At 42.1% G+C, this 25,877-nt stretch overlaps 1 protein-coding gene across 7 annotated transcripts in view; it reads left to right on the top strand.

Annotated features, from left to right (window-relative positions):
• DOCK11 (dedicator of cytokinesis 11) overlaps nt 1–25,877 on the top strand; it is a 209,900-nt gene that overhangs the window by 55,284 nt on the left and 128,739 nt on the right. For all 7 annotated transcript variants that reach the window (XM_089323799.1, XM_089323798.1, XM_089323800.1 and 4 more), the window contains exons 2-10: nt 292–408; nt 489–578; nt 810–892; nt 3,956–4,025; nt 4,644–4,739; nt 19,017–19,151; nt 21,364–21,541; nt 21,932–22,011; nt 23,256–23,339. In XM_089323799.1, coding sequence (XP_089179925.1) covers nt 292–408; nt 489–578; nt 810–892; nt 3,956–4,025; nt 4,644–4,739; nt 19,017–19,151; nt 21,364–21,541; nt 21,932–22,011; nt 23,256–23,339 — 933 coding nt within the window. The remainder of the gene's footprint in view (nt 1–291; nt 409–488; nt 579–809; nt 893–3,955; nt 4,026–4,643; nt 4,740–19,016; nt 19,152–21,363; nt 21,542–21,931; nt 22,012–23,255; nt 23,340–25,877) is intronic.

The following is a 25,877-nucleotide window of genomic DNA, read 5'->3' as shown; positions in this document are numbered from 1 at the left end:
TTTTGTTGTACTTAAAATTCAGTAAATTTCTACAAGGCAGAATATGGTGCAATTCTCCAGAAATGCAATTTTTAGCAAGGGTTAGCCTGTGTGTCTGTGTGTGTGTGTATGTGTTTGGAGCATGTGTCTAATTAATGGAGAATATTTCTGTTGTGGAACTGTCTCATTGAAGTACCTTTTAATATCACAACACCCTTTTTTGTGAAATAATGTATCCTGAGTAGCTAGAGAGGCATCTATCTCTTGTGAGTTTGACCATAATAACCTTTTTTTTTTTTTTTCCTCATAAAGGAAAAGGCCAAAGTTGTTGAGCCCCTGGACTATGAGAATGTTATCACCCAAAGAAAAACTCAGATTTACAGTGACCCTCTCAGAGACCTGCTGATGTTTCCAATGGAAGATATATCTGTGAGTTCATAAACACTTCTTCAAAGGAGACGATCGTGTTTTCCAAGCCGATTCTCACAGTAAAAATGTTCATTTCCTAGATCTCAGTGATAAGTCGGCAACGCAGAACGGTGCAGTCCACTGTACCAGAAGATGCTGAAAAGAGGGCCCAGAGTTTATTTGTCAAAGAGGTAAGAAGTCCAGAGGCAACAAAACATGCATCATACTTTAAATGTTTTTATATCTTTATATATTTGTAATCTACTTATAAATGCATTTATAATATAAATACTTTTCCTTTAAATGGAATATAAAATTATTAAATATAACTGATCTACATAATATGCCTATAGAATGTGATACAGAGGATATGACTTCAACATTTTCACAAGCAGCATCTATTTTTGATATTTTTCTTTTAGTGTATTAAATCGTATAGCACAGATTGGCATGTGGTAAACTACAAGTATGAAGACTTCTCTGGAGACTTTAGAATGTTGCCATGGTAAGTTTGGAATTCAAGGGAAACATTTAAGAGGAGAACTATTAAAGTTCTTACTTTTTTTTTTTTAACCGCTTGGGAAATCTCTTATTTAGAACTTATGATAATACAAGACTTGAAACAGCCATCACATGTGGTAAACGTAGCATTTTGGTTAACTGATTATGTTTTGATGTTGTTCCCTGATATTGTTTTCAATATCAAGCTGAATTTTTGGTTTTGATGCATATACTGATGACAGACTACTCTTTAATTGATTCTGGATAGTGCAGTGAATATTTTCTGGTAGAGGCAGTGAAAAAAAAAGAAAAAAAGAAAAAACCTGGAAGCTCAATTTCATGATCCTGGACATCCTTTGAAGAAGGTGCAAGTCTCTTAGTTGATCTGAAGCAGTGGCATGAGCCAGACTGTGAAGATTCAAATCTTTTTTTTCTCTCTTTTTTTATTTGACAGGTAGAGTCATAGATAGTGAGAGAGAGAGACAGAGAGGAAGCTCTTCCTTCCATTGGTTCACTCCCCAAATGGCTGCCACGGCCGGAGTTGTGCTGATCCAAAGCCAGGAGCCAGGTGCTTCCTCCTGGTCTCCCATGGGGTGCAGGGCCCAGGCACTTGGGCCATCCTCCACTGCCTTCCCGGGCCACAGCAGAGAGCTGGACTGGAAGAGGAGCAACCGGGACTAGAACCTGGCGCCCATATGGGATGCCGGCGCCGCAGGCAGAATATTAACCAAGTGAGCCACGGTGCTGGCCCTGAAGATTCAGATCTTATTTATGCCACTTACTAGCTGGATGATCTTGGATCAGTCACTTAATTTGTTGGAGCTCTTTTGTCTCCCTTTTCTCATCGTTTATACTATTAACCTCACAGAGAATCATATGGGAAATGTGGAAAATATAATTGAGAAATAACACGTTTTTGCAGCTTTTTATGGTTTCCAAAGCACTTCCCCCAAGAAGAAAACTATGTCCTAAAATGACCAGTCCAAGGTCATACAGAAAACAAATGGAAGGAACATAACTGTGTTGCTTTTTACACAATATTTACTTTTTTATTTATAGTTTATTTGAAAGGCAGAGAGAGTCAGAGGTTTACTGGTTTAATCCCCAGATGCCCACAATAGCCAGGGCTGAGCCAGGCTGAGGCCAGGAGCCCAGAACTCAATCTGAGTCTCCCATGTAGATAGCAGGGACCCAAGTTTTTCAGCCATCACCTGTCGCTCCCCCTCTTCATGGAGGAACGACACAGGACCCTGCGCTGTTCTTTCGTCTGCTCGGCCCTCCCCGGGTTTGCTGCTGGTTCTTCCCGGGTTGGCTACCGACCCTTCCACCTCCGTGGAAGGGCGGTTCCCCCTGCCACATTCCCCACTTCCGCGGGGGAGCGGCACACCGCCGGCCGGCTCTCTCGGGGGCTGCACAGGTGTTCCCCTTAGGTGTTCCCCTTAGATGTTCCCCTTAGGTGTTCCTGGTGCATGCCGTCTCTCTCCTCCTTTATAATCCTCCTCCGCCAATCCTAACTCGGCTGCCCACACGCCGAGTACGCTGCTCTCCTCCAATCAGGAGCAAGTCCTACAGTTTATTGGCTGAACTGGAGGCAGCTGTGTAGAAGCTGTTTTCTTCTCTCCCAGCGCCATATTGTGGGAGAGCAGATGCATAGAATAAGTCTTAATTCCAGTAACAGTCTAGTCTGAGTTGCTCCCCACAATCACCTGCTGCCTTCCAGGGTGCACATTAGCAAGAAGCTGGATCAGAAGCAGAAGAGCTGAGTGGGACTCAAACTCAAGCACTCTGATATAAGATGCAAGCATTCCAAGTAGCAATAACCACTATGCTAAAGGCCTTCCCCCGTGTTGCTTTTAAAAATATATATTTATTTTATTTATTTGAAAGGCAGAGTTTTGGAGAGAGAGGGAGACACACACAGAGAGAGAGAGAGAGAGAGAGGTCTTCTATCTGCTGGTTCTGTCCCAAAATGGCTACAACAGCCAGGGCTGGGCAGACCAAAGCTAGAAGCCAGGATCTTCCTCTGAGTCTTCCACATAGGTGCAGTTGCCCAAGTACTTAGGCCATCTCCTGCTGCTTTTCTCAGGCTATTAGCAGGGAGCTGGATGGGAAGTAGAGCTGCTAGGACTTGAACCGGTGCCCATATGGGATGCTGGCCTTGCAGGCAGTGGCTTAATTTGCTATGTTACAATGCTGGCCCATGCTCTGCTTCTGATCCTGTTTCCAACTAATATGCCTGGGAAAGCAGCAGAAAATGCTTGGCCCCCTACCACCCACATGGGAGACCCAGTGGATTCCTGGTTTCAGTCTAGCCCAGCCCTGGCAGTTTCAGCCATTTAAAGAGTGAATCAGGGGGTGTAAGATGTGTTTGCGTGTGTGTCACTCTACCTTTCAAATAAATAAATCTTAAAAAAGATAAATTTCTGGGGCCGGCCAGCGCTGTGGTGCAGGGGGTTAAAGCTCTGGCCTGAAGCACCAGCATCCCCTATTGGCCCTGGTTCAAGTCCTGGCTACTCCACTTCCGATCCAGCTCTCTGCTGTGGCCTGGGAAAGCAGTAGAAGATGGCCCAAGTGCTTGGGCCCCCGTACCTGTGTGCGAGACCCGGAAGAAGCTCCTGGCTCCTGGCTTCGGATTGGCACAGCTCTGGCCGTTGCAGCCATTTGGGGAGTGAACCATCAGATGGAAGACCTCTATCTCTGCTTCTGTCTGTAACTCTGTTATCAAATAAATAAAATAAATCTTAAAAAAAAAGATAAATTTCTGCCCTTGCAACAGCTCTGGCATACATCCCTTAGCAAGTTCTGCCTTCCTTAAGTATGTAGGTTTAGTCATGTTTTTGCTGCTAGCTTCACATGTGAGAGTCCTTATCTAGAAAAGTAGTATAAGTTTACTCAGAGGGGAGACTGTGTTTGGGAATGAAAAAAGCCGTTCTCCTTATGTCTTGGCTTTTTCTTGTTTGTAAAACAACAAAGTCTACTCATCTTGCTTTTGTTTGTTGTTTGGTTGGTTGATTTTGGTCTGGTCTGTTCTGTTCAGTGTCAAAAAACAGTTCTCTTGCACTTTCAGCAAATCTCTGAGACCAGAAAAGATTCCTAATCATGTATTTGAGATTGATGAGGACTGCGAGAAAGATGAGGTATGTATAGAGGCAAATGCCCTTGTTTCTTCAAGGTCACTCCAGTTGAAGAAGATTTCATGGGGGATTTCTTGAGTAAAGATGAGGGAAAGAATTGTTTTTGGCCTGTGATCAGCTTTCAAACTAGTTAGCGTTGTTTGGCTTTTAAAATTTTTTTAAAATGTTACATTTCCAAGTGAGTTTTAGGAAAAAGTCCAGTGAAACGGGCTGTGATTTGTACATAAACATCCCCTCCCCCTTTTGGGACATGCTTGTTTAGTTGCTGTCCTTTCACTGGGCATGTGGTGTGGTGATTCATCTGGACTCTCTTGCCTGATAGATCCCTCTTGAGACAGATGGCCCGGCTTTGGTGTTATTTCAATTTTGAGGTGCAGTTTGATTGTCTCCACAATGCAGAAGGCTTTCCCAGAAGATGCCCATACAATTCAGGAAATGCTGAGTGCCTACTGTGTGCACAATACAGAGCCTTTCATTCTGTAGTCAACGCTTTTAAATCTTTCATGGGGGAGAGGGCACTTTGTATTTTAACTAGGAAATGGGGCAGGACCTAATTCTTTGCTCCCCTAATTAAATGGCTTGGTGGTTGCTGTCTTACTGATGAGTTTTGCTCTGTTTCAGGACTCATCTTCTTTATGCTCTCAGAAGGGTGGCGTGATCAAACAAGGCTGGCTGCATAAAGCAAATGTCAATAGCACCATCACGGTTACCATGAAGGTAGGAAGTGGTTATTATATCATTCCATCATTTTAAGGATATTGGTGTGAGTAGCCTGTCTGGAAACAATATTTTATAATGAACACTAGCCGGAAAATCTTCAATGAGAGGATTCTCATGGATCCATACGATTTTTAAAAGTCTGAAAGCTTGGGATAAATTTAGAAGTGTAACTTTATAAAGAACTATAATTTAGTTATTATCTTCTGAAAAAGAAAGTGTGAAAGGAGGCTGTCAGTTGAATGAAGACAATAGCTTTGGGGGAAAAAAAGGGCATCAAAGGTTCATATGTGGGAATGAATTTAATGAGTGGAAGGACAGGGTAATCCATTTCTTTAGCAAATATTACTAATTAGGTACTTAATAAATATGTTTTAATCTGGTAAGAACAGCCTAGCTAAAAAGTTTTGTAGTTTGGCCAGGATAGTGTCTCTGTAAGGGATTTGTGAGAGACAAAAGTAGAAACATTGAAAGGAATAAAATCAGGCAGAGCCTTAAATGCTTCCAACATGAGGTTGCCTTTTGTTTGGGAAACCGTGGAGAGCTATTCAATCCAAAGAAAAAACTAACAAGCTCGTTGAAGATTCTGAGAAGAAAAACAAATTATTCTCTGATACCAAATATAACTGTTCTTTCAGAGAGTCAATAGAAGATTGTGGGCTCTGCTGAGGGTGATTCACACTTCTCTTGAGTATTGAAGGTCATTCTATCCTTCAAATAGCCTGCAAGTGGAAACCATAGGTGTCTACCAAGGAAAGGCTCAAGTTTTCTCTTAATTTAATATTTCGCCTGCTGCTCTCCCCTTAGTGGTCATGCTCTGGTCTCACTTTTTATTTTCAAGCCCTGAAAATAATGAATCAAAGTAGTAGGTCGCTTCCTGTGTATCTCCTACACCTAGGCATGAGCCTCAGCATGGGGTCATAGTAAGAGACTGAGGACTTAATATGTGTCAGGCTCCATCCTGGTGTTTTATATTATCTCATTTGATCCTCATGGCTGCCCTACGATATAGGTGCTATTATTATGCTTAGTTTGCAGGAGGGAAGAAGGAGGCACAGAGAAATTCAGTAATTAATCCAATATCACACAACTGCAAGTTTTCAGAGGTGGAGTTTAGGCTGATGCCTAAACCTATACGCTCTCAGGGCTCACGAACTGAGTGAGACTCACGTGTTTATGAGGCTGTAATCAGGTCCTCAAATGCATGTGTGAAAATTAGTTTTGTGTGGATTGTCAGAAAACCACTCTATTTTTGACCCTCCCAACATGCTCAGTATGTTAAAATATTTTACCTATACTTAAGCCTGATCTCAAAATTAATCTTTATAAAACAATTCGCCACAAGATCCTTTTAAATGATTTCTCTAATATCTTTAAATTATAATTTGCTTTTTTTAAAAAAAAAAAAAGATTCTTTGACAGGCAGAGTTACAGACGGGGGTGGGGGGGGGAGGTCTTCTGTCCGCTGGTTCACTCCCCAAATGGCCACAACGACTGGGGCTGGGCCAGGCTGAAGCCAGGAGCCAGGAGCCACGAGCTTCTTCTGGGTCTTCCACATGGATGCAGGGGTCCAAGCATCTGGGCCATCTTCCACTGCTTTCCCAGGCCATAAGCAGGGAGCTGGATCAGAAGAGGAGCAGCGGGAACACAAATCAGTGCCCATGTGGGATGCCGGCACTGCAGGTAGAGGCTTAGCCTGCTACAGCACAGCGCTGGCCCCTGTAATTTGCTTTACATACAACTTTTCAAGCCCAAATACAAGAGGGAAATTTAAAAAGTCCTTGGAAAATTCACATTATCTTTTGATTCCATTTTTCCAGAAACTTTCTGAAGTCCCCTCCTATTATAAATTAAAATATAGTTGCCTGTGAGAAGTACATACTTTGTACTTTCCCTAATAGCTTGTGAATTGCAGATTTATTTATGTGGTAGGAAGAATACTGGCCCCCCAGAGAGTCTACCTCCTAATCCCTGCAACCTATAAATGTTCCTTGAAATGGCAAAGGGGAAAGAAGGTTACTAATTAGCTGGTAGGGAGGGGAGCCTGAATTATCCAGGTGGGCCCAATGTAATCCCAAGGATCTTGGGAAGTGGAATGGAAGCAAGGCAGCAAGGAGGAGTCAGGGGCAGAGAGATGAATACAGAAGCCGGGCCTGGGCGAGATGCTGTGTTGCTGAAAACTCGGAGCTGTAAGAGAGGAGTCACAGGCCAGGACATGCAGGCAGACTCTTCGAGAAGCTGCAAGCAGCAAAGGAAATGGGCTCCCCGCCAGGAGTCTCCAGAAGGGAACCTAGGCTGGCTGCCACCTCGATTTTATCCCAGTGAGACCCACGTCAGACTTTGAACCTCCAGAATTTTAAGATAATAGATTTGCCTTAGTTTAGGCCACTAAGCTTATGGTCATTCGTTGCAACAGATAAGAAACTAACGTAATTAAAGATTGAGTGTTCAGCTATCTCTTACTTATCCACAGTGTTAAAAAAAAAAAACTCCCTAAATTCATGGAGTGCGTGCTGGTTCTGAGGAACCCTGTGACCGCGTCGCCTAGAGAAGGAGGCAGCTGCCACTCGTCTCCAGCTAATTATTGCTTTGCCTCTTTTTATCCCCAGCTGTTCATATTTGAGACACTTATTTCTTTTTTGGGTGTGAGATACAATTCATGCATCCTAAAACCATTTATTTCTTTTAAAAAACTCTAACAGTAGACCAAAAAAAGGCGGGGGGGGGGATAAGCCAAATAAGTCATATGAGGCTACAAAGGTTTTATAAAATATTAATAGGGAATACCCTGTAGTATACAGGCCATGTGTGGTTTGAGAATTGTGTCTGGTTATGAATTTTGTTTTTCCTTGCTCTTCTCCAACCTGGATTGTGATTTCCATATTGGATTTCTGGGAGCTCAAAAGCATATATATCTCCTATCCTCCTGATTTTTACCTCCTAAGCCATAGCAGTAGTATTGTATTTCAGGACTTGTCAAAGCTAGAATGGACATGAGAGAAAGGTTCAACCAGAACTTCTTGAAGGATTTTGCCCATATTCCCTTTTCCTGCGAGAATTGTGCTTTAACTGTTATTTAGCTCAGCATTATTGGAGTTGGAGTGTTGGCTTTCATAATTTTATTACATTCCCTTTCGTAAACACAAGAGGGTACGTGTGTGTGTGCAGAGCAGAGAACTGGAAATGGGCAGCAGTTTTGTAGTTGCTAGCTGGAACTTGGAGAGAGGGCCAAAGCAGAAGTCCAGGCCTATGAACCAAGAGACACTGGGGACTTCTGGTTTGTCCCCTTTTGGTGTCCTGTTACAGGGGGGCAGTTCACAAGAAAATGGAACTCAAAATAAAGGCTTATTTAGGTGCAAAAGTTTTTTTTTTGAAATCCATGCATAATTTTTTTTCCATAATACGTATTTTCCACGAACTGCTGGAAGTACTTGCACATGCTTGCTTCCTGCTTCCAGTTTGGGTTGGTTCAGGCAGAGGAGAGAGGATCAACCCTGAGATAAGGTGAGCAGCTGATTCAGCTGTGGCAGAGTTGGGACAGGCAGAGGTAGCACTGAAGCAAAAGGCCAAGAGGGTTTGAGACATTCTGAAAGGAATTTGTTTCTGCTGGGTTCCTCTTTGCAGTGAAGAATATTAATGGAGCTCAGAAGTGACTTGGGGAGATGACTCAGGTGTGCTGTTCTGAGTCAGTTTCCTGATACTGGAGGTGGGTTTATCTTTGGTGCTCCGGCATTCTCTTGCTGGCAAGGACTGCCAGCCCACACTGGTGAGAGGTTCAGGCAGCTTTAGCAACAGCCCTGTAAGTTGAGAGCAAAGAGCCATTTCTTATCAGCAGATCCAAGCTTTGAGAGCTCCTGTGAACTCACAGCAGATCAGCCAGGAAGCTCCAGCAGTAAGATCTGGGTATTTATCACGACTCATTGGCAAATAATGGCCTACAGGAGCCAGGCCTCTTGCATGTTATCTGGGTCTCCTTGACGCACTGTGGCTGGACGCTGGCCTGCAGACCTCTTTGGGGGTTGATGGAGAATAAAAGCAGGGCACCTTGTTGCCTCTCAAAGTGAAGTACAATTGTAAGGGTGCTTATTCATTGGAAACTTTCTGAATTGTAAAAATTATGCAGAATCAGTCCCTTGGAAAGTTTGAAACTATGCACAACAGCTTTAAGCTGTTTTATAAACAAGTCTGAGTCCTTTTCTGACATTCTGATTGCTGTAAGAAATAAGAGAATCGGTGGTCTGTGTTGTGGCACAGAGGGTTAAGCCATCACCTGCAAAGCCAGCATCCCGTATGAGGGCTGGTTCGAGTCCCGGCTGCTCTCCTTCTGATCCAGCTCTCTGCTATGGCCTGGGAGAGCAGTGGAGGTTGGCCCAAGTCTTTGGGCCCCTGCACCAATGTGGGAGACCCTGATAAAGCTCCTGGCTTTGGATCGGCAGAACTCTGGCTGTTTTGTCCATTTGGGGAGTGAAGCAGCAGATGGAAGACCTCTCTCTCTCCCTCTCTCAGTAATTCTTTCAAATAAATAAATTTTTCTTAAAGATTTATTTTATTTATTTGAAAGGCTGAGTTAGAGAGGCAGGGGGCCGGGGGAGAGGGAAAGAGGTAGGTCGGTCTTCCATCTGCTGGTTCACTCCCCAAATGGCTGCAATGATCCAGGCTAGGCCAGGCAGAAGCCAAGAGCTTCATCCAGGTCTCCCACATGAGTACAGGGACCCAAGCACTTGGGCCATCTTCCACTGCTTTCCCAGGCCATTAGCAGGGAGCCAGATTGGAAGTGGAACAGCCAGGACTTGAAAAGTAACCATATGGGATGCCAGCACTGTAGGTAGCAGCTCAACCCGCCATACCACAGCGCCGGCCCATTCATAAGATCTTTAGAGAAAGCAACTCCCTGACCTGAAATGTGATACACACTTTCTCACACACATACTCAGAAGTATAGCAGAAGTAATTGGTATAAGGGCTGCTTTAGAAAGGTAAACCTCTGCTCATGAGCTGCCAGAGAGTTTTGTGAGAATGTTCTAGTCAGTGATGATGGGCTGTAGTGAGAAAGGGCTGCTAAGGGGATGAACCCCAGTTATTCATTTGGGAAGCTTCTAAGACCCCCCTATTTATATGATGTTGTATTTGCCCCATTGTATACCTTTCCCCCAGCTCTGGTCGTGTTGAGATACAGCCCGCGCCATTTTCTGCAGCTGGCATTCTTTTCCCAGGCGTGCTTGCTGAGCAACCCTGTTGCTGGCTGAGAACCCAGCCCTGAGAAGCCCGGGCTACGGGAGAGCCGCTAACAGTGTGCTTCACTCCGCAAGCCGCCGTGCTCGGTGCCCTTGTGCTTCCTTTCACTGAAGAGGTTGCTGGCATCATGCGCCTCTTGCAGAAGCTCTTTGGGCTATCTGGGCACATTGACCATTTTATTCAGCGCTTGTAATTTGCTTTGTTCTTAGGATTCATGTTAAAACAGGAGAACATTGTCATAGTGACTAATTTCCTCATTTGTGCTTCCTAGTTAATAAGAACACACCCTTTTGCCACTCTTCAATTCCAGGAAAAGTATTGGAGAGAGGTTTAATGTATTGTAGAGAATGCGTGAGCACTTAGAAACTCCACTCCTAATAGAAACCTATTCATTCACATTCTGTCTTTGCCAAATAGCTGCTGGAAACATCTTATTTATTCCATATTTTTCCTTATCGGTGAAGGAACTTAATGTGGACTAGATAGCTATGAAATTGGACATGACCTTCCCCTGGTATTTGGAGCTATTTTTCCTAAGGGATATAATGATATGTGGGAGAAAAAAAATTTGACCTTGAGAGTGTTTTTTTCGTTTCTTAAAAAATGGTTGCAGATTCTTGGCCAACCCTGGGACACCCACCTTTATGCATCTTCTTGGCTCAGTTGGGTCACATTCCTCTAGCTCCCTCCTTCCCATTCTCAGCAGTTACACGTTGAAGTGTCTTGGTATGTTATCAGGGTTGCAAGTTCAACTGCTTGATGTCTGACTCACTTCTGGTACTCTTTCTCTCCTTCCTTCCTTTTTTTTTTCTGCGTGAGAGACAGTCATTTGTTTTATATCCAGAGTCAAAAGTCCTCACTTAACTCTTGGTTATTATGGGAGAGCTTTTTTCCCCCTCTGCAGTGGGAGAATAACAAATCAAAAAGAATATCTTACCTAAGAACGCACATAGAACATTAAAATGATTGCTGGGAGGTCAAGATCACTGTGTTTATTGGAACAAAAATAAGAATTTTTTATTTCTCATACCTAAGTCCAATTGTATTCTCAAGTCTACCAGATTGTCTCTTACATCCAACAAATGGATTATACTCATTTATTATGGAGAAGGGATTTCTCACTGTTGTTTTGTACATGTTTTGTTTTCCCTTGTTCATTGGTCACTGTTCAAAAGCCATTTATTCGGTGCTTCCTATGTAGAAGATGCTATTAGGAATCTATGAATTCCTCACCAAATAGATATTGAATAGTTTATTGGTTCAAGGTATTAACATTGCATGGGGTAGAAAGAGGTGTCACATGTAGAGCCTAATAGTTTTATGTGGAGATGAGACACACAGTAAAGAATAATTATTTAAAGGTAGTATAGAGACCAGGTGCTATGTAGTCCAGATCTTTGTGGTCTGGGTCAGAGAAAGCTTCCTGAAGAAGGAAGAGAATCCGAAAGGGGATAGTGAGTATGGAGGCAGTACAAGAGGACTTCATAGAATGAAAAGGTATGTGTGTTTTGGTGCAAACATTTTGAAATCCTTATGTATGAGAGGCCTTCAAAATGTTCATGGAAAATGTGTATTTTGAAAAAGCTGTATTCAATTATTGTTAACACCTCCTTGGATGTGCATTAGCAGGAAACTGGATCAGAAGTAGAACGGGAACTCAAACCCAAGCACCCCAATGTGGGATGGGAGCATCTTAATCACTGAGCCAAACACGTACCCCTACAACTCAGTTTTCTGTCTTGGGGTTCCCCCCTCACTGCTTCTTTCATCTTTGCTTAAAACAGTTCTGAGACCCAGTTAGTCTGTTCTCCTGCTTTCTCCTTGCAGTTGCTAGCTCTCCCTTCAATTCTGAGACATTAGCTAGGTAGGTTCCCTCACCCCATTTTCCACGGCTCCTGCCCTAACTACTCGGCCTCTTAACCTCCAGATTTTCCTTTCTCTAGGGTTCTGTTTTATGTCATTTAACAGAAAACATAAGTAAACCCTTTCAAGATTTTTTATATAAAACGATAAAAGGTTTTCCTGCTTCAGGGATACTAAATTTTCCTGCTGTTCCCCCATCTTTGATGCCACGGAATGACAAAAGGCGTCTGTTCTCGCTGCAGAAGGGTTGCAGAAGGTTGTCATCCATACCGCTCTGGGACCTTCAGGACACTTGGACTTAGCAGGACCCAATTCTGGAGAATCATGTACTTTCGCTTTTCTGTTTTATTCTGGGTGATCAGACTGAGTAACAGTATCTGTGTTACTCACCAATTAAGATGGGGGAATTTTCAGCTGTGTTCACCATCTAGGAAATTTTAAAGGCAAGGAGGAGGAACAAAAATACATTGGATAATACCATGGGAAAAGTCTGTGCTAACAAATGCATTTTTCATTTGTTTACTCAGCATCCATTTTTGCAAAATTTATATTGCATCCAGACATTGTTATAGGTACTGGAGATAGAGCAGTAGATGTAACATGGACTTCAGTGGTCTAGAAAAAGACCACAAGCCAAAAACAAATAGATAATAAGAAATATTTGCATGGGAGGGGGAGGCAGCGTCATGGCACGGTGGGTTAAGCTGCCGCCTGTGATACTGGCATCCCATATGGGCGCCAATTTGAGTCCTGGCTGCTCCACTTCCAGTCCAGCTCCCTGCTGATGGCCTGGGAAAAGCAGCAGATGGCCCATGTACTTGGGCCCCTGCCACCCACATGGGAGACCAGATGAAGCCTCTGGCTTAGGCCTGGCTCAGCCATGGCCGTTGCAGCGACTTGGGGAGTGAACCAGGAGAAAGATGCATCCATCTCTCACTCTCTAACTCTGACTTTCAAACCAATCAATCAATCAATGTTTAAAAAAACTTACAAGATGCATTTTGGATAGGGATTACCATATGAAGAAGATAAAACAGGGTGCTATGATGCAGGTAAGTATGCATTGAAGGCCGTAGGAGGTGTGATTAAAGCAAAGAGATGAAAGAAATAAGATGGTGAACTGTGTGGATATGTAAGGAAAGAGGTGTAGAAACAGGGAGTGCAAAGGTTCAGAAAAGCTATGAGGAGCAGCATGATTACAAATGAAGGACAATAAGTACCAAGTCCAGATTATATACAGCATTGCAGGATATGGTGGGGATTTTAGCTACTATTCTGGCCTTATGGGAATCTGTTGAAGGGTTTCAGCAAGATTCTGAATATGCTTCTGATTGCAGTTCTACCAGTGATTTGCCTATGTGAACTTGAATGAGCTCCTTCATCTCTGTTTGGTGTTAGGTAAAATGAGGATAATGATATACTTAGTCTGAAGTGACACTAAGAAAATTAGCTGTTGGTTACAAAGGACTTGAGGCCTTCAGCTGAAAGGTATGCTTATAGATATGGTAGCTTTAGAATGATATAATATAGATCAAAGGTATTGATGTGGTTTTGGTAATTCCCGCTATTCTACTTAGTTATTATTTCAACATGTGTTTTCCTTTTGAATAGTAGAACAAATGTAGACCTGGATCCTAAATAAATAGCCACATCTCAGAATTTAAAAAAAAGTAAGGTTCTTTATTTCCTGTTTGGTTCAATGTAAGAGACTCAGGGTGCCACTTTCTTCTTTGAAAAAGACACCTTAAAAACCTCCCAGAAGTTGAAATCTGACATATGTAATAGAATGTAAGAATGAGAAGAGATCTTGCACATCTTTTAGTATGTTGTTGAGCACAGATTTTTTTTTTAAGTCCTCACGGTGCAAATCATGTGCATTTGGTATATGAAGAGTTGGCATGGGGAGGATAGCACCCAGCCTGGGAAAGCTGCTGTGTTGTTTGTTCAAGTTCAATGAAATTACTTGTCAGTCATGAAAAACAGTGTTCCTGCGGATCAGGTGGTCTGTTCCCATCATCGGACCAGTGAGGAAACCGAGTGAAGCGGGGTCTTGAGCTGGCCGGCAGGAAAGCCTGGCTGAGGATCAAGATAATAACATTTTCAGACATCTGATCTTTCTAAGTGCTCTTCAGGCATCACGTCTCCCTCCCCAGATTCACAAGCTCCCTGCCTCAGTGTCGCATTCAGACGTCATTGTGATGTTACAGGAAGTGACTTCCTGTAATTTCATATCCCTTTCCCTCTCTGTTATAAAACTGTGCTTTGCTAATATTGGAAGTGGTGGCTGCCACACGGCTTCATTGCTTGGTGAGGCAGCAGTACATGAAGAAAAATTTTTCACAGGCTGTAATTTCACTCTGTGCCACAAATGTTTGACTGTATTTTTCTTTCTTCTGCCCCCTCGTTGCTGCCGCTTGGGGACTCTGCAAGCATATTCTACAGACTGTGCCACCAAAGCTCTCGACTTTGACTTTTAGATTTGCTCACAATTCAAAGTCTAATCTGGTTGCAATTTTTCCACATACATTTTTTTCCTGGAAATGATACTCTACTTTTTGTCATGCATAATTGTTGTGATAACTCTTAAAAAGTAGCGTTTTGCACACAGTAAATGTTCAGTAATATTCTGTTGAAATAAGCTCATAATGTGTAGTTAGGTATTCTGGACTTGTCTTTTTTTGTTTGTTTGCTTTTTAAGATTTATTTACTTACTTGAGAGGCAGACTTACAGACAGAGAGGGAGAGACAGAGGTCTTCCATCTGCTGGTTCACTCCTCAAATGGCTACCACAGTTGGAGCTGTGCTGATCTGAAGCCAGGAGATTCCTCTGGGTCTCCCACATGGGTGCAGAGACCCAAACACTTGGGCCATATTTTACTGCTTTCCCAGGCCATCAGCAGGGAGCTGGATCGGGAGTGGAGCAGCCAGGACTCGAACCGGCACCCATATGGGATGTGGGCACCCCAGGTGGATGCTTAACCTACTGTACTACAGCGCCAACCGTAAGGGTCTTGTCACTTTAATAACAAACATGAACATTGCCATGAATATAAGCAAGTGTACATAGGTAATTCATATTATGATTGTTTTTTCTTGTGTATTAATTTAGATTTCTTCCAGTAAACTTAAAAGGAGGTTATTTGAATGAGAATATATACACGTATTGTCTCATGTATATATTGTTTCATGTATAAGAGATATGTAAGAAACATACACATACCCTTATCTTTATATCCTAATGTGAGAGTACTTCAAAAAGTTCATGGAGGGGCCGGCATTTTGTCACAATGAGGTAAGCTGCCACCTGTCACTCTAGCATCCCCTGTCAGAGCACTGGTTTGAGTCTCTTTCTAATCTAGCTCCCTGCTAATGCACCTTGGGTCCCTGTCACCCATTTGGGAGACCCCAGTGGACTTCCTGGCTCCTGGCTCCTGCTTTTAACCTGGCCCAGCCTTGACCATTGCTGTCATTTGGGGAGTCAACCAGCAGATGGAAGATCTTTCTTTCCTTCTTTCTGTCATTCTGCCTTTCAAATAAATAAGTAAATATTTTTTAAAGGTTCATAGAAAAGTAGATTTAAGATTTACACACAGAAATTTTGGAACTCCTTGCATAGTTGCCTGCCTGCCTTCCTTCCTTCCTTCCTTCCTTCCTTTCTGAAAGAGCTATGCAGAGAGAGAGAGGTCTTCTATCCAATGGTTCACTCCCCAGTTGGCCGCAATGGCCGGAGCTGCACTGATCCGGAGCCAGGAGCTTCTTCTGGGTCTTCCACATGGGTGCAGGGACCCAAGGACTTGAGCCATCTTCTACTGCTTTCCCAGGCCATAACAGAGAGATGGATTGGAAGTGGAGCAGCCGGGTCTCGAACCAGCGCCCATAAAGGATGCTGGTGCTTTAGGCCAGGGCATTAACCTGCTCTGCCACAGCGCCACGCCCCCCTTTTTTTTTAGAGATTTATTTTACTTACTTGAAAGCCTGACAGAGAGAGGTCTTCCATCCGCTGGTTCACTCCCCAAATGGCCACAATGACTGCAGCTGGGCCAGTCTGAAGCCAGGAGCCAGGAACTCCTTCCTGGTCTCCCACCTGGGTACAGGGCCTCAAGCACTTGGGCTGTCCTCCGATGCCCTCCCAGGTGCATTAGCAAGGGGCTGGATCGGAAGTGGAACAGCGGAGACTCAAACAAGCGCCTTGCGCTGGCGTTGCAGGATGGTACTTTAACCCACTGTGCCACAGCGTTGGCCCTGCATATTTTCTTCAAAAAGTTCATGGAAACACACATTATGAAGACTCCTCATATAATAATATTTCCTTGAATAACACTGGAAAACAAGATAATTATTCCTCTTTGGACTCTTTTCTGCTAATACCAGGTAGTCCACATGATCACTCCCTGAAATAAAAATTGTAGCATATATCAGCCTAACTTCATTAGAGTGTTCCTCACACTGGAATACTTTTGTTATTCAAAAATCAATGACATTTAATTGAGTAAAAAAAAAATCGCTGCAAGCATTATTATTTCTTTTTGCTAGTTTTTCTGAAACACTCCTTAACATGCTCATATACGTTCCTTGCTCGTGCGATGGAGAAATAAATTGTTAAAGTTTCAGATAGTTTGCCAAAAGTTAAGTAGTTTGCAAGAATCATCTTGCCAAATAATACTTTTTCCATAATTAAAGCTCCTAATATAGTCAGAGATCATATTGGGTAATCAGATGGATGATGGAAAATGGCAAGCTGAAGTCGTAAAGCCAGATTCTATAATTAAGAGAAGAAAAATGCAGGGGCCAGTGCTGTGGCATAGCGGGTAAAGCCACCACCTGCAGTGCTGGCATCCCATATGGGCAGCGGTTTGAGTCTCGACAGCTCTACTTCTGATCCAGCTCTCTGCTGTGGTCTAGGAAAGCAGTGAAGATGGCTTGCAACTGTGTTGGAGACCCAGAAGAAACGTCTGGCTCCTGGCTTGGATTGGCCCCGCTCCGGCCATTGCAACCATTTGGGGAGTGAACCAGCAGATGGAAGACCTCTGCCTCTCTGCCCCTGCCTGTCTATAACTCTGCCTTTCAAATAAATAAATAAATCTTCTAATAAATAAATGATAATTTAAAAATGCATTCCCAGGGCTGGCACTGTGGCGCAGCAGGTTAAAGTGCTGGCCTGAAGCGCTGGCATCCCATATGGGTGCCAGTTTTAGTCCCGGCTGCTCCTCTTCTGATCCAGCTCTCTACTATGGCCTGGGAAAGCAGTAGAAGATGGTCCAAGTCTGTGGGGAGCAACTCGGACTAGACTAAGTTACTGGAATTAAGACTTATTCTATGCATCTGCTCTCCCACAATATGGCGCTGAGAAGGGAGTAAACAGCTTCTACACAGGTGCCTCCAGTTCGACCAATAACCTGCAGGAGCTGATCCTGCTCCTGATTGGAGGAGAGCAGCGTACTCGGCGTGTGGGTAGCAGAGTTGGATTGGTGGAAGAGGACTATAAATGAGGAGAGAGACAACATGCACCAGGAACATCTAAAGGGAATATCCGGATAACATCTGAGCAGCCCCCGAGAGAGCCAGCCGGCGGTGTGCCGCTCCCCCGTGGAAGTGGGGAAAGTGGCAGGGGGGCCCGCCCCTCCACGGAGGTGGAGGGACGGCAGCCAACCCGGGAAGAACCAGCAGCAAACCCGGGAAGGGCCGAGCAGACAAAAGAACAGCGCAGGGTCCTGTGTCGTTCCTCTGCGAAGAGGGGGAGCGACACAAGTCCTTGGGCCTCTGCACCCCATGGAAGACCTAGAGGAAGCTCCTGGTTTCGGATTGGTGCAGCTCTGGCCTTTGCAGCCATCTAGGGAGTGAACCAGCGATGGAAGACCTCTCTCTCTGTCTCTACCTCTCTCTGTAACTATCTTTCAAATAAATAAAATAAATCTTTTTTTAAAAAATGCATTTCCTTAATAATCACCAAGAGAGTGTTTCCTAGTCTCTTCTCATTCCCATCCTGAAGTGATTTCAGATCCGTAGTCCTGGAGAATTGCGATAGGAGTAAGCTCTACCTTTCACTGTGACAAATGCTTGACACAGCCTGCAGTTTGTGACTTACTGAAAGAAGCCTAAATCCATCAGAGAGCTGCTTGTCCCTTTTCTCACCTCCTTCACCAAGTTTCAGGACTCTGGAGGTGAGAGTAGAGGAGTGAATGGAATTAGGTAGTCTACCTTTTTCCCTGACCTGTGAGCTTTGCAATAGTAACAGGTTATTCCTCCAATGTTATGAATCTGTAACTCCAAATGGCACATTCCCATCAGGCCTATTGATTTAAATCTCAGCATTTGGGGTACTCAGCAACAATGGTAGGCTACTAATGACTTTCTGTGCTTCCCTGTGGGAGCAGTATAGGCTGGACTTTTAGCAGCTGGGACACTGGTACAGCATAGGTAAGCGCAGAAAAATATGTAGGTCAGATGTGTGTGTGTGTGTGTATGTAAATATATATATACATATATAAATACATAGATATATATGCCACTTGGATTTCTGATTATATAAACCAAGTTAAAACATCCAGTCATGACTTGGAATTAAGAGAAAGACGCTATAGTGAGAGTCAGTGATTCAGATGTAAAAATGCTTTATAAATGTTCAAGGGTTGAATCTTGCTGTTCTTCACTAGATATTTGATTATCTGAGGGTAAATCACTTGACATCATATTATCTATCTTAACTGAAAAAAGATAATCATAATTCTTAAAAACTTATCTGAGCTTTCTGAAGAGCATCCAGACACAATACCAGCAAAGCCCTTTAAGGGTTTTTCGTTCGGGGCCAGCATGTTGGCATAGCTGGTAAAGCGCTGTCTGTGACACCAGCATCCTGTATGGGTGCTGGCTCGAGACCCAGCTGCTCAGCTTCCAATCCCAGCTTCCTACTAATGGCCTGGGGAAAGCAGCAGACGATGGCCCAAGCACTTGGGCTCCTGTCACCCATGTGGGAGATCTGGCTTCCACCTGGCCTAGCCCTGGCAGTTGCAGCCATCTGGTGCGTGAACCAGCAGATGGAAGATCTCTCTCTCTCTGTCTCTCCTCTCTCTGTTACTCTTTCAAATAAATTTTTTAAAAAAAGCTTTTAGTTCAAAGAAACTAAAATTCAAAAGCATTATGTATGTAACAAATGTTATCATTGCTGGGTTGTCCTTGTAGGTTTTCAAGAGACGGTATTTTTATTTGACTCAACTTCCTGATGGTTCATATATTCTCAATTCCTACAAAGATGAGAAAAATTCAAAAGAATCTAAAGGTTGCATCTACTTGGATGCCTGCATTGACGTTGTTCAGGTAAGATTGCCAAGGTAATCTTTCTCTTTCTCCAAGAGGGTTATTGAACCTTAAGAACTTCAGTGTTTTTCTCTCTTGGTTAATGGCTCCTCCCTCCATCCTCTAAAAGTTTCATTCTAGAAACCTGAGAATTCTCTTCAGTGCCCCACGCTTACCTAGTGCCAGTGTTCATTCCTCAGGGTGCTTCCGGAGCTGCTTCTCTTCTATTTCCACAGCTCTTTTTCTCATTCTCGCTTTTATCCTCTCTGGCCCAGAGTCCTGCCTTCTCGCCTCCTGATTTGTTGGTCTGCTCCAGTCTGTTTTCCTAAGACATACATTGGATCCTACACGTGGCCATTTTAAAACCTTTTTGGCCCTTGATTTGTTGTGCGGAATAAGCGCTAAAGCTCTTAAGGCGTTTAAGGCCTACCATGATTGGCCTCATCTTCCTTGCACCCCTTTGTATGTGCTGTGCGCTGGTCACCCCAGTCCACTCCATGCATTTTCCCCCACTGGGGACTTTTCTTACATTTTTGTTTCTTCTTGCCACATATTTTCCCCTTCACTTCCCATTGGAACCTGATCTTTTAAGACTCAGCTTAAATGCCACTCCTGCCATGAAAGGTTTTGTTTCTCTCCTCAACCTCTAGTCCAGGAAGTGGAACTCCGCCTCACTTGTGCTACCTACCACTGCCTTTTCCTGTATCCTGCCAGTGAATCAACTCTGCTTTGTGATGCATTCGGTACATTCTTTTCAGGATTACTGGGACCACGTCTTACTTCTGTATCTTTTAAAATAATTAGCATGACCATGCACACAGTAGGGACTTAGCACATGTTGACTTGAATTACAGAGGAGGCAGGGACAAAGACACACTAGGAGAGAGAGAATCAGAATAGGAGGTAAATTGACCAAGGGATAGGAGCCGTTATGGTGGGGCTGGGGTATGTGGTTGACTTAGGACTGCTGAGCTGATTAAGAAGCAGGAAATGTTGGTTCAGCGTCCTCAGTTTACCTGACTCTTAACTTTGAAAATTATAACATGAAATTACTACTGTCTGTGTACTCTATCGAATAACATGTATTGAGAATAAAAAGAGAAAACGCCTTGAAAAGTGTGAAGATCTGAGAATAGAAGGTGCTTTCATTAATGCTCAGGAAGAGCTTTCTTGTCTTCCTGGAAGAAAGAGGGCACATATAAGTTCTGGATTTTCTCAATTAGTCCTAGTCCCGATTGACCTTTCTTTGTATTTCACCCAGGATCTGCCTCTTCCATCTATTTATGATCCCCTCTCCCAAATATTTTCAAACATATAAATCTTTATGACGGGCTACAGCAGTTTCATTTTATCCTTTCCGATACTTTGAAGATGAAAAGGAGGAGCTTTTTTTCATTCTTTCCTGAATAATGACCATGCAGTGGAAAATTCTTGATTCATGAGCCTTTCTTGAAATTAACATGATGGTATTTGGGAGTATGCACTGTGCCATTTCTTTTGTCACAACAGAGAAGGTGGTAAAGTAAAAGAATGTGTCTTTAGGTTTGGGAGAAGGAGACTTATTTTCCTTGTGTGCTAGTATTTAGCATAGGGCCACTTCCATTCATTTTATTTAGAGTGCGATTGAATGTACATCAACTTTAGTCTTCTTTTATGCTGCTGTGATATATTTGGTGTTATGCATGTTAAAATGAGCTGGATTATCCCTGTTGCATTTTGAGTTGATACAAAGTGAACACCAGATTTGTTTCAGCTCACATTTAAGCCTCTTTTAAAGATCCAATTTCAAAGATCTGTAAATATGCAAGGAAAACTTTAAGCATGGTGAAAAGAGTAAAATTTTTGCTTGTGTTTCTGGTGGTAGTTTGATTTTTTTTTTCTAACTCTGAATGATGTCGAAAGGCCTTAACTGTTACTTCTTAGTAACAAGTAGTCCTTTACACTTGATCTTAGCCAAAAGGCAGAGAAGGGATAACAAGTAGTCTTTTATGTCAACTTTATGTATATACCACTGTGCTCAGTCCCAAGGGGAACTGAAATGATATGTTTTGTATGGTTATTCATCGTCTTAACAGTGTCTTATTTCTTGTTGAAAGAAGCAACTAGTTCATGAAAGTATTGACGCACATGTGTGCTGAGCTGAGGTAAAAATAAATAAATGAATGAAATCTAGTACTAAAAGGGCAACTAAAATTAACTGAATGCATGCTTTTTTTTTTCCTCCCCTCTCTAGTGCCCCAAAATGCGCCGTCATGCTTTTGAACTCAAGATGTTAGATAAGTATAGCCATTATCTGGCTGCTGAAACTGAGCAGGAAATGGAGGAATGGTTGATAACTTTGAAAAAGATTATTCAGATCAATACCGACAGTTTAGTGCAAGAGAAAAAGGAGACAGTAGACACTGTACAAGGTCAGAATTTTTCAATGACTCATTTTTGAGGTAAAGCCCTTGATTTTAATCCTTGGGAATGTCCTTTGTGCTGGGTGAATATAGAACTCTTAATTGTCACGGTTACTTGCCTTTTAATTAAAAGTGACTATGTGAGTCGATAGACTTTTTAAAAAGTGTTGATGTTGTATAGGCTCTGACACATGGGATATAACCAAACTAAAACAGCTAGGAAATTCATGGCAGATTTTCAGAAGTCCATTAAAGCTTTCCCTATGCTTTCATAATCAAAATTCTTTGCAATAAATCTAGTAGGAGAGGATGGGATGGGAGAGATAGTTAGAACATTCCTCCTAGGTGATTAGTAACGGTCTGTATGGTTTAGAACATCTGCTTTTAATGAATTTGCAGATGATGAAACTAGCAGCCAAGGCAAAGCCGAGAACATCATGGCCAGTTTGGAAAGGAGCATGCATCCGGAGCTGATGAAGGTATATCTTTTTTTATGGCAAATTGCCTTCAACGGGGACAATGCAGGAGCAGCTATTAAAGTTTTAATGCTGGATTCCATTTGGTGATGTCATTTCTAAGTGAAAAACCACAGCAAATTGGTCAAACAGGTAGAGACTGTGAAAGGAAAGTTGCACTCCTAAAGACGGCCTCGTAAGTGCCAACTGACAGTTTGGAAAATTTTATTTTTTTCTAGATACCAGAAAGTGCTTTCAGGTTTTTGTGGCTTTATTATTTGACCTGCTACTTATTCAATTTACTTTACATCATTCATAAAATTATTCTTTCAAGGGGCTAATGATGCCGATCATACATATGACATTCAATCTAATGCTTTATACATGTTACTTCCATATGCAAATCATTTAGTCTCCCTATATACAATTATGAATATGAGTAATTTCATCAGCTAAAGATATGAACAATCATTACTTATGTTATTTTCTCTGTTCTTTGGAATTTGGAATGGACTGATTTTGAGAGCATGGATATGATTATCATGTGGCTCTTAGTAGGATACATATTTCACTCTGCAGACTTTGTCTTAGACTAGGTTAGAACCCATTTATTCATTTAAATCTTTGTCAGACCTCTTTGTATTTTTATTTTATTTCTCTTCCTTGACTGCTTAGTTATAAAAATTTAGAAATTTTTTTCTCCTTTAAATTTGCTCCTCTCTTAAGCTTCAAAGCTATTTTTCAAAATTTAGGAACATACTCCTGTTCCTCTGACATGGGCTTTCTGTGATTTTTTTTTTGCATTTGGGTTGTATTTTCCTCTCAATATTTGTCATCCCAGTGCAGCCTCTTATGTGCTTCCTAAGGTGATGTAATTGGAATTGAAATATAATATTCTTTGTAAGTATACACACACACACATTCATACAGTGTGGTGTTTTTGGCTTATGTCTGTTTTGCATCATAAATCTCTTGAATTCCTTTTTGTACTGACAATGGGATGAACAATATTCTTGGTATTGTGAATAGGCACATAGAAGGAATGAGAATCTGACCTACAGCTAATAGTGGGTCCTAGTGACGGTGATACATCACTCCCAGCCAAGCACGTGTCCTTTATTCATCTCAAGTACATGGAAATGGAGAACGTTATATTTTCATGCTATGTCAAATTGCTGCTTTTACATAAACGTGTATATTTAAATGGCATTTAATACTGTTTTGAAGGAAATGAAATGATTTTATGAATACATCTGTTTTCATTTCAGTATGGAAGAGAAACTGAACAGTTAAACAAACTGAGTAGAGGAGATGGCAGACAGAATCTCTTTTCTTTTGACTCAGAAGTTCAGGTATGAATGATCTGTTTCTTTTAAGGGTCTTAGAATTGTTGCTTATTCAGATAAATAACGTCTGTGAAGTATTGAAGTCACTGAGTTTTATGCCAGTGGGGAATATAGATTATTGTATGTTTATGTTGTTCACTTTGAACAGGTAGCTTGACACCTAACTCTTCACTCAGGAAGATTGCTGTATATGCAAATAGTGTATTCTTTTCACTTCATCTTAAGCCTCCAAATGGAAAAAGTATCCTTAAATATGGCTTCAGTGTTCATGTAACCCATGAAATAAAATTATGATCTAGTGGCCATGAATACCTACAGTATAAGGAACACCAAGTCACATGAAACATATATTTTGCATATTTGATACAGAGCCATAAAACTGGGATAATTTTCATGTCTGGCTTAACCCTATTTTAAATGGAGAATGGCACCGGGGAATACAGACTTATGTTCATATTTGTATATATTTTAACCTTGTTACATGAATTAGTTACTTTTCTGTGTAAGATACTGTAGCTAATTTAAAATTCCATGACATTTTCTAATTAAGTTTGTTTAAATTGAAAAAGTCTGCAGTATATAAGTATTACAAATATTTTTTCAAACTGAGAAATGAGAAAATGAAATTATTTGTGGGTGGAGGTGAACTTTTAAAATCCCCCCCTTTTTAAAAAAAGATTTATTTATTTGAGAGGCAAAGTGACAGAGGAGAGGCAGAAGGGGGAGAGGGAGTGGGAGCGGGAGGGATGGGGCGGGAAGGTGGGGGGAGAGAGAGATCTTTCATCCACTAGTTTATTCCCCAAATGCCATGATGGCTTGGGCTGGGCCAGGCTGAAGCCGGAAGCCCAGGTCTCCATTCGGGTCTCCCACATGTTTGTAGGGACCCCAAGTCATCTTCTGCTTCCCAGGCTCATTAGCAGGGAACTGAATCAGAAGTAGAACAGCCAGGTCTCATACTGAGATGTTAGCGTAACAAGCATTGGCTCAACTCAGTGCACTACAATGCTGATCACTCTTTTCCCTTTTTTGACCTATTTCTAATTTAAAACCTTTTGATTTTGTTTGAAATAGAAAATTATGCATTACATAAGCATTATAATGTTTTCAGTGAAAAGATTAAATAATTGGGTAAGACTTACTTGCTGTTATTTCTTTTTTGCTTCATATTGTTTTCTAATTAAAATGTATTATTGAATTTGAAATGAAGGAAGCACACACAGGGCCAGCGTTGTGGCGCAGTGGGTTGGGCCACTGCTTGGGACACCAGCATCCTATATCAAAGTGCTGATTTGATTCCCAGCTGTTCCACTTCTGATTCAGCTCCCTGCTGATACAGCTGGAAGATCAGTGTGGGATGATCTAAGTGCTTGGGTCCCTGCTACCCACATGGGAGACCTAGATGGTGCCCCAGGCTCCTGGCTACAGCATGACACAGCTCAGGCTGTTGTGGCCATGTGGGGAAGGAACCAGCAGATGGAGGATCTCCCTTTTTCTCTGTCACTCTGCCTTTCAAATAAATAAAATATTTTCTAAAAAAAATTAAGCTTATAATAATGCAAAGATTTTTCCCTTCATAAAGATCACATGAGAAAATAAAATTATTTGGAGAAAATTGACTTTTCGTGCATTAGTGTATAAGTTATGTAATTAAAAAAGAAAACAGTATTGCAGGCTTCAGGAATGTTTGGTTCTAAGATACTCTTCAGAAATTGACTTGTTCCAAGCATGTCTGAGTCTTTGATCCTGTCCTCATGTTGGGCTCTAATTGGACATGTCAGGCTCTCTTCATTGAATACAAAGGATGCAATTGACTGTGGTTGAAACTAAATCTAGTATCTTTAAACATTTGTGGTGTTGTGTTTTTGTGGTCATGAAACTGAACTGATTTTATGTTTGAGTTCTTTATCAGTGATCTACGATGAGCGAAAAATTGTGATGAGTATTTAAAGATTAAAAAAAAATTGAATTTGTTGATTGTGGAAGGCAGTCTTGTCACAGAGGAAACCAAGTTGTATGTATCAAGGACCTCCTCTAGGTGAAGTGCCATCCCATAATTTCAGTTCTTTTGGCCACAATTGAGCATTTAGAGACTATTTTGTAGTTAGTGTTTTAAAAACAAAAACAAAAACAAAAAAAAAAAAAAAAGGAAAAACACTGTGCTGACTGAAGGAGGCGGCTGAAACTTGGAATGATTGGGGAAGTCCGGATGTGCCCACATTTGTGCTCACAGGCCTCTGAAAGGAAAGGGTTGAGGGGCTGGGGTAGTTTGGTCCAGCTTTCTGCACATTCCACAGCCTGAGTAAGACAGAAAGGAGGGCAGATAATGGGCGGAAATTGGAATTGATCTCCATGGCAATGGCTTGCCTCTGCTGGCTCCACAGACAGATAAGTGTTCACAAGAGCACTGCCTAGTCCCACACATTTGTATTCCTTTGGTAGATAAATAAACTCAGAGGGGAAAAAGATCATGCTTTCAGGCACAGATCTTGCACATCGGGCCCTTTGAAGGAGGATTTTTTTCGTCAGTGGTACAGGCTAGCTCAG

Source organism: Oryctolagus cuniculus, chromosome X (genome assembly GCF_051225735.1).
Source record: "Oryctolagus cuniculus isolate XC-2025 breed Fujian yellow rabbit chromosome X, ASM5122573v1, whole genome shotgun sequence".
NCBI classification, from domain to species: Eukaryota; Metazoa; Chordata; class Mammalia; order Lagomorpha; family Leporidae; genus Oryctolagus; species Oryctolagus cuniculus.
The sequence above is the reverse complement of the archived record's forward strand: the minus strand, read 5'-3'. Positions and strand labels throughout refer to the sequence as shown.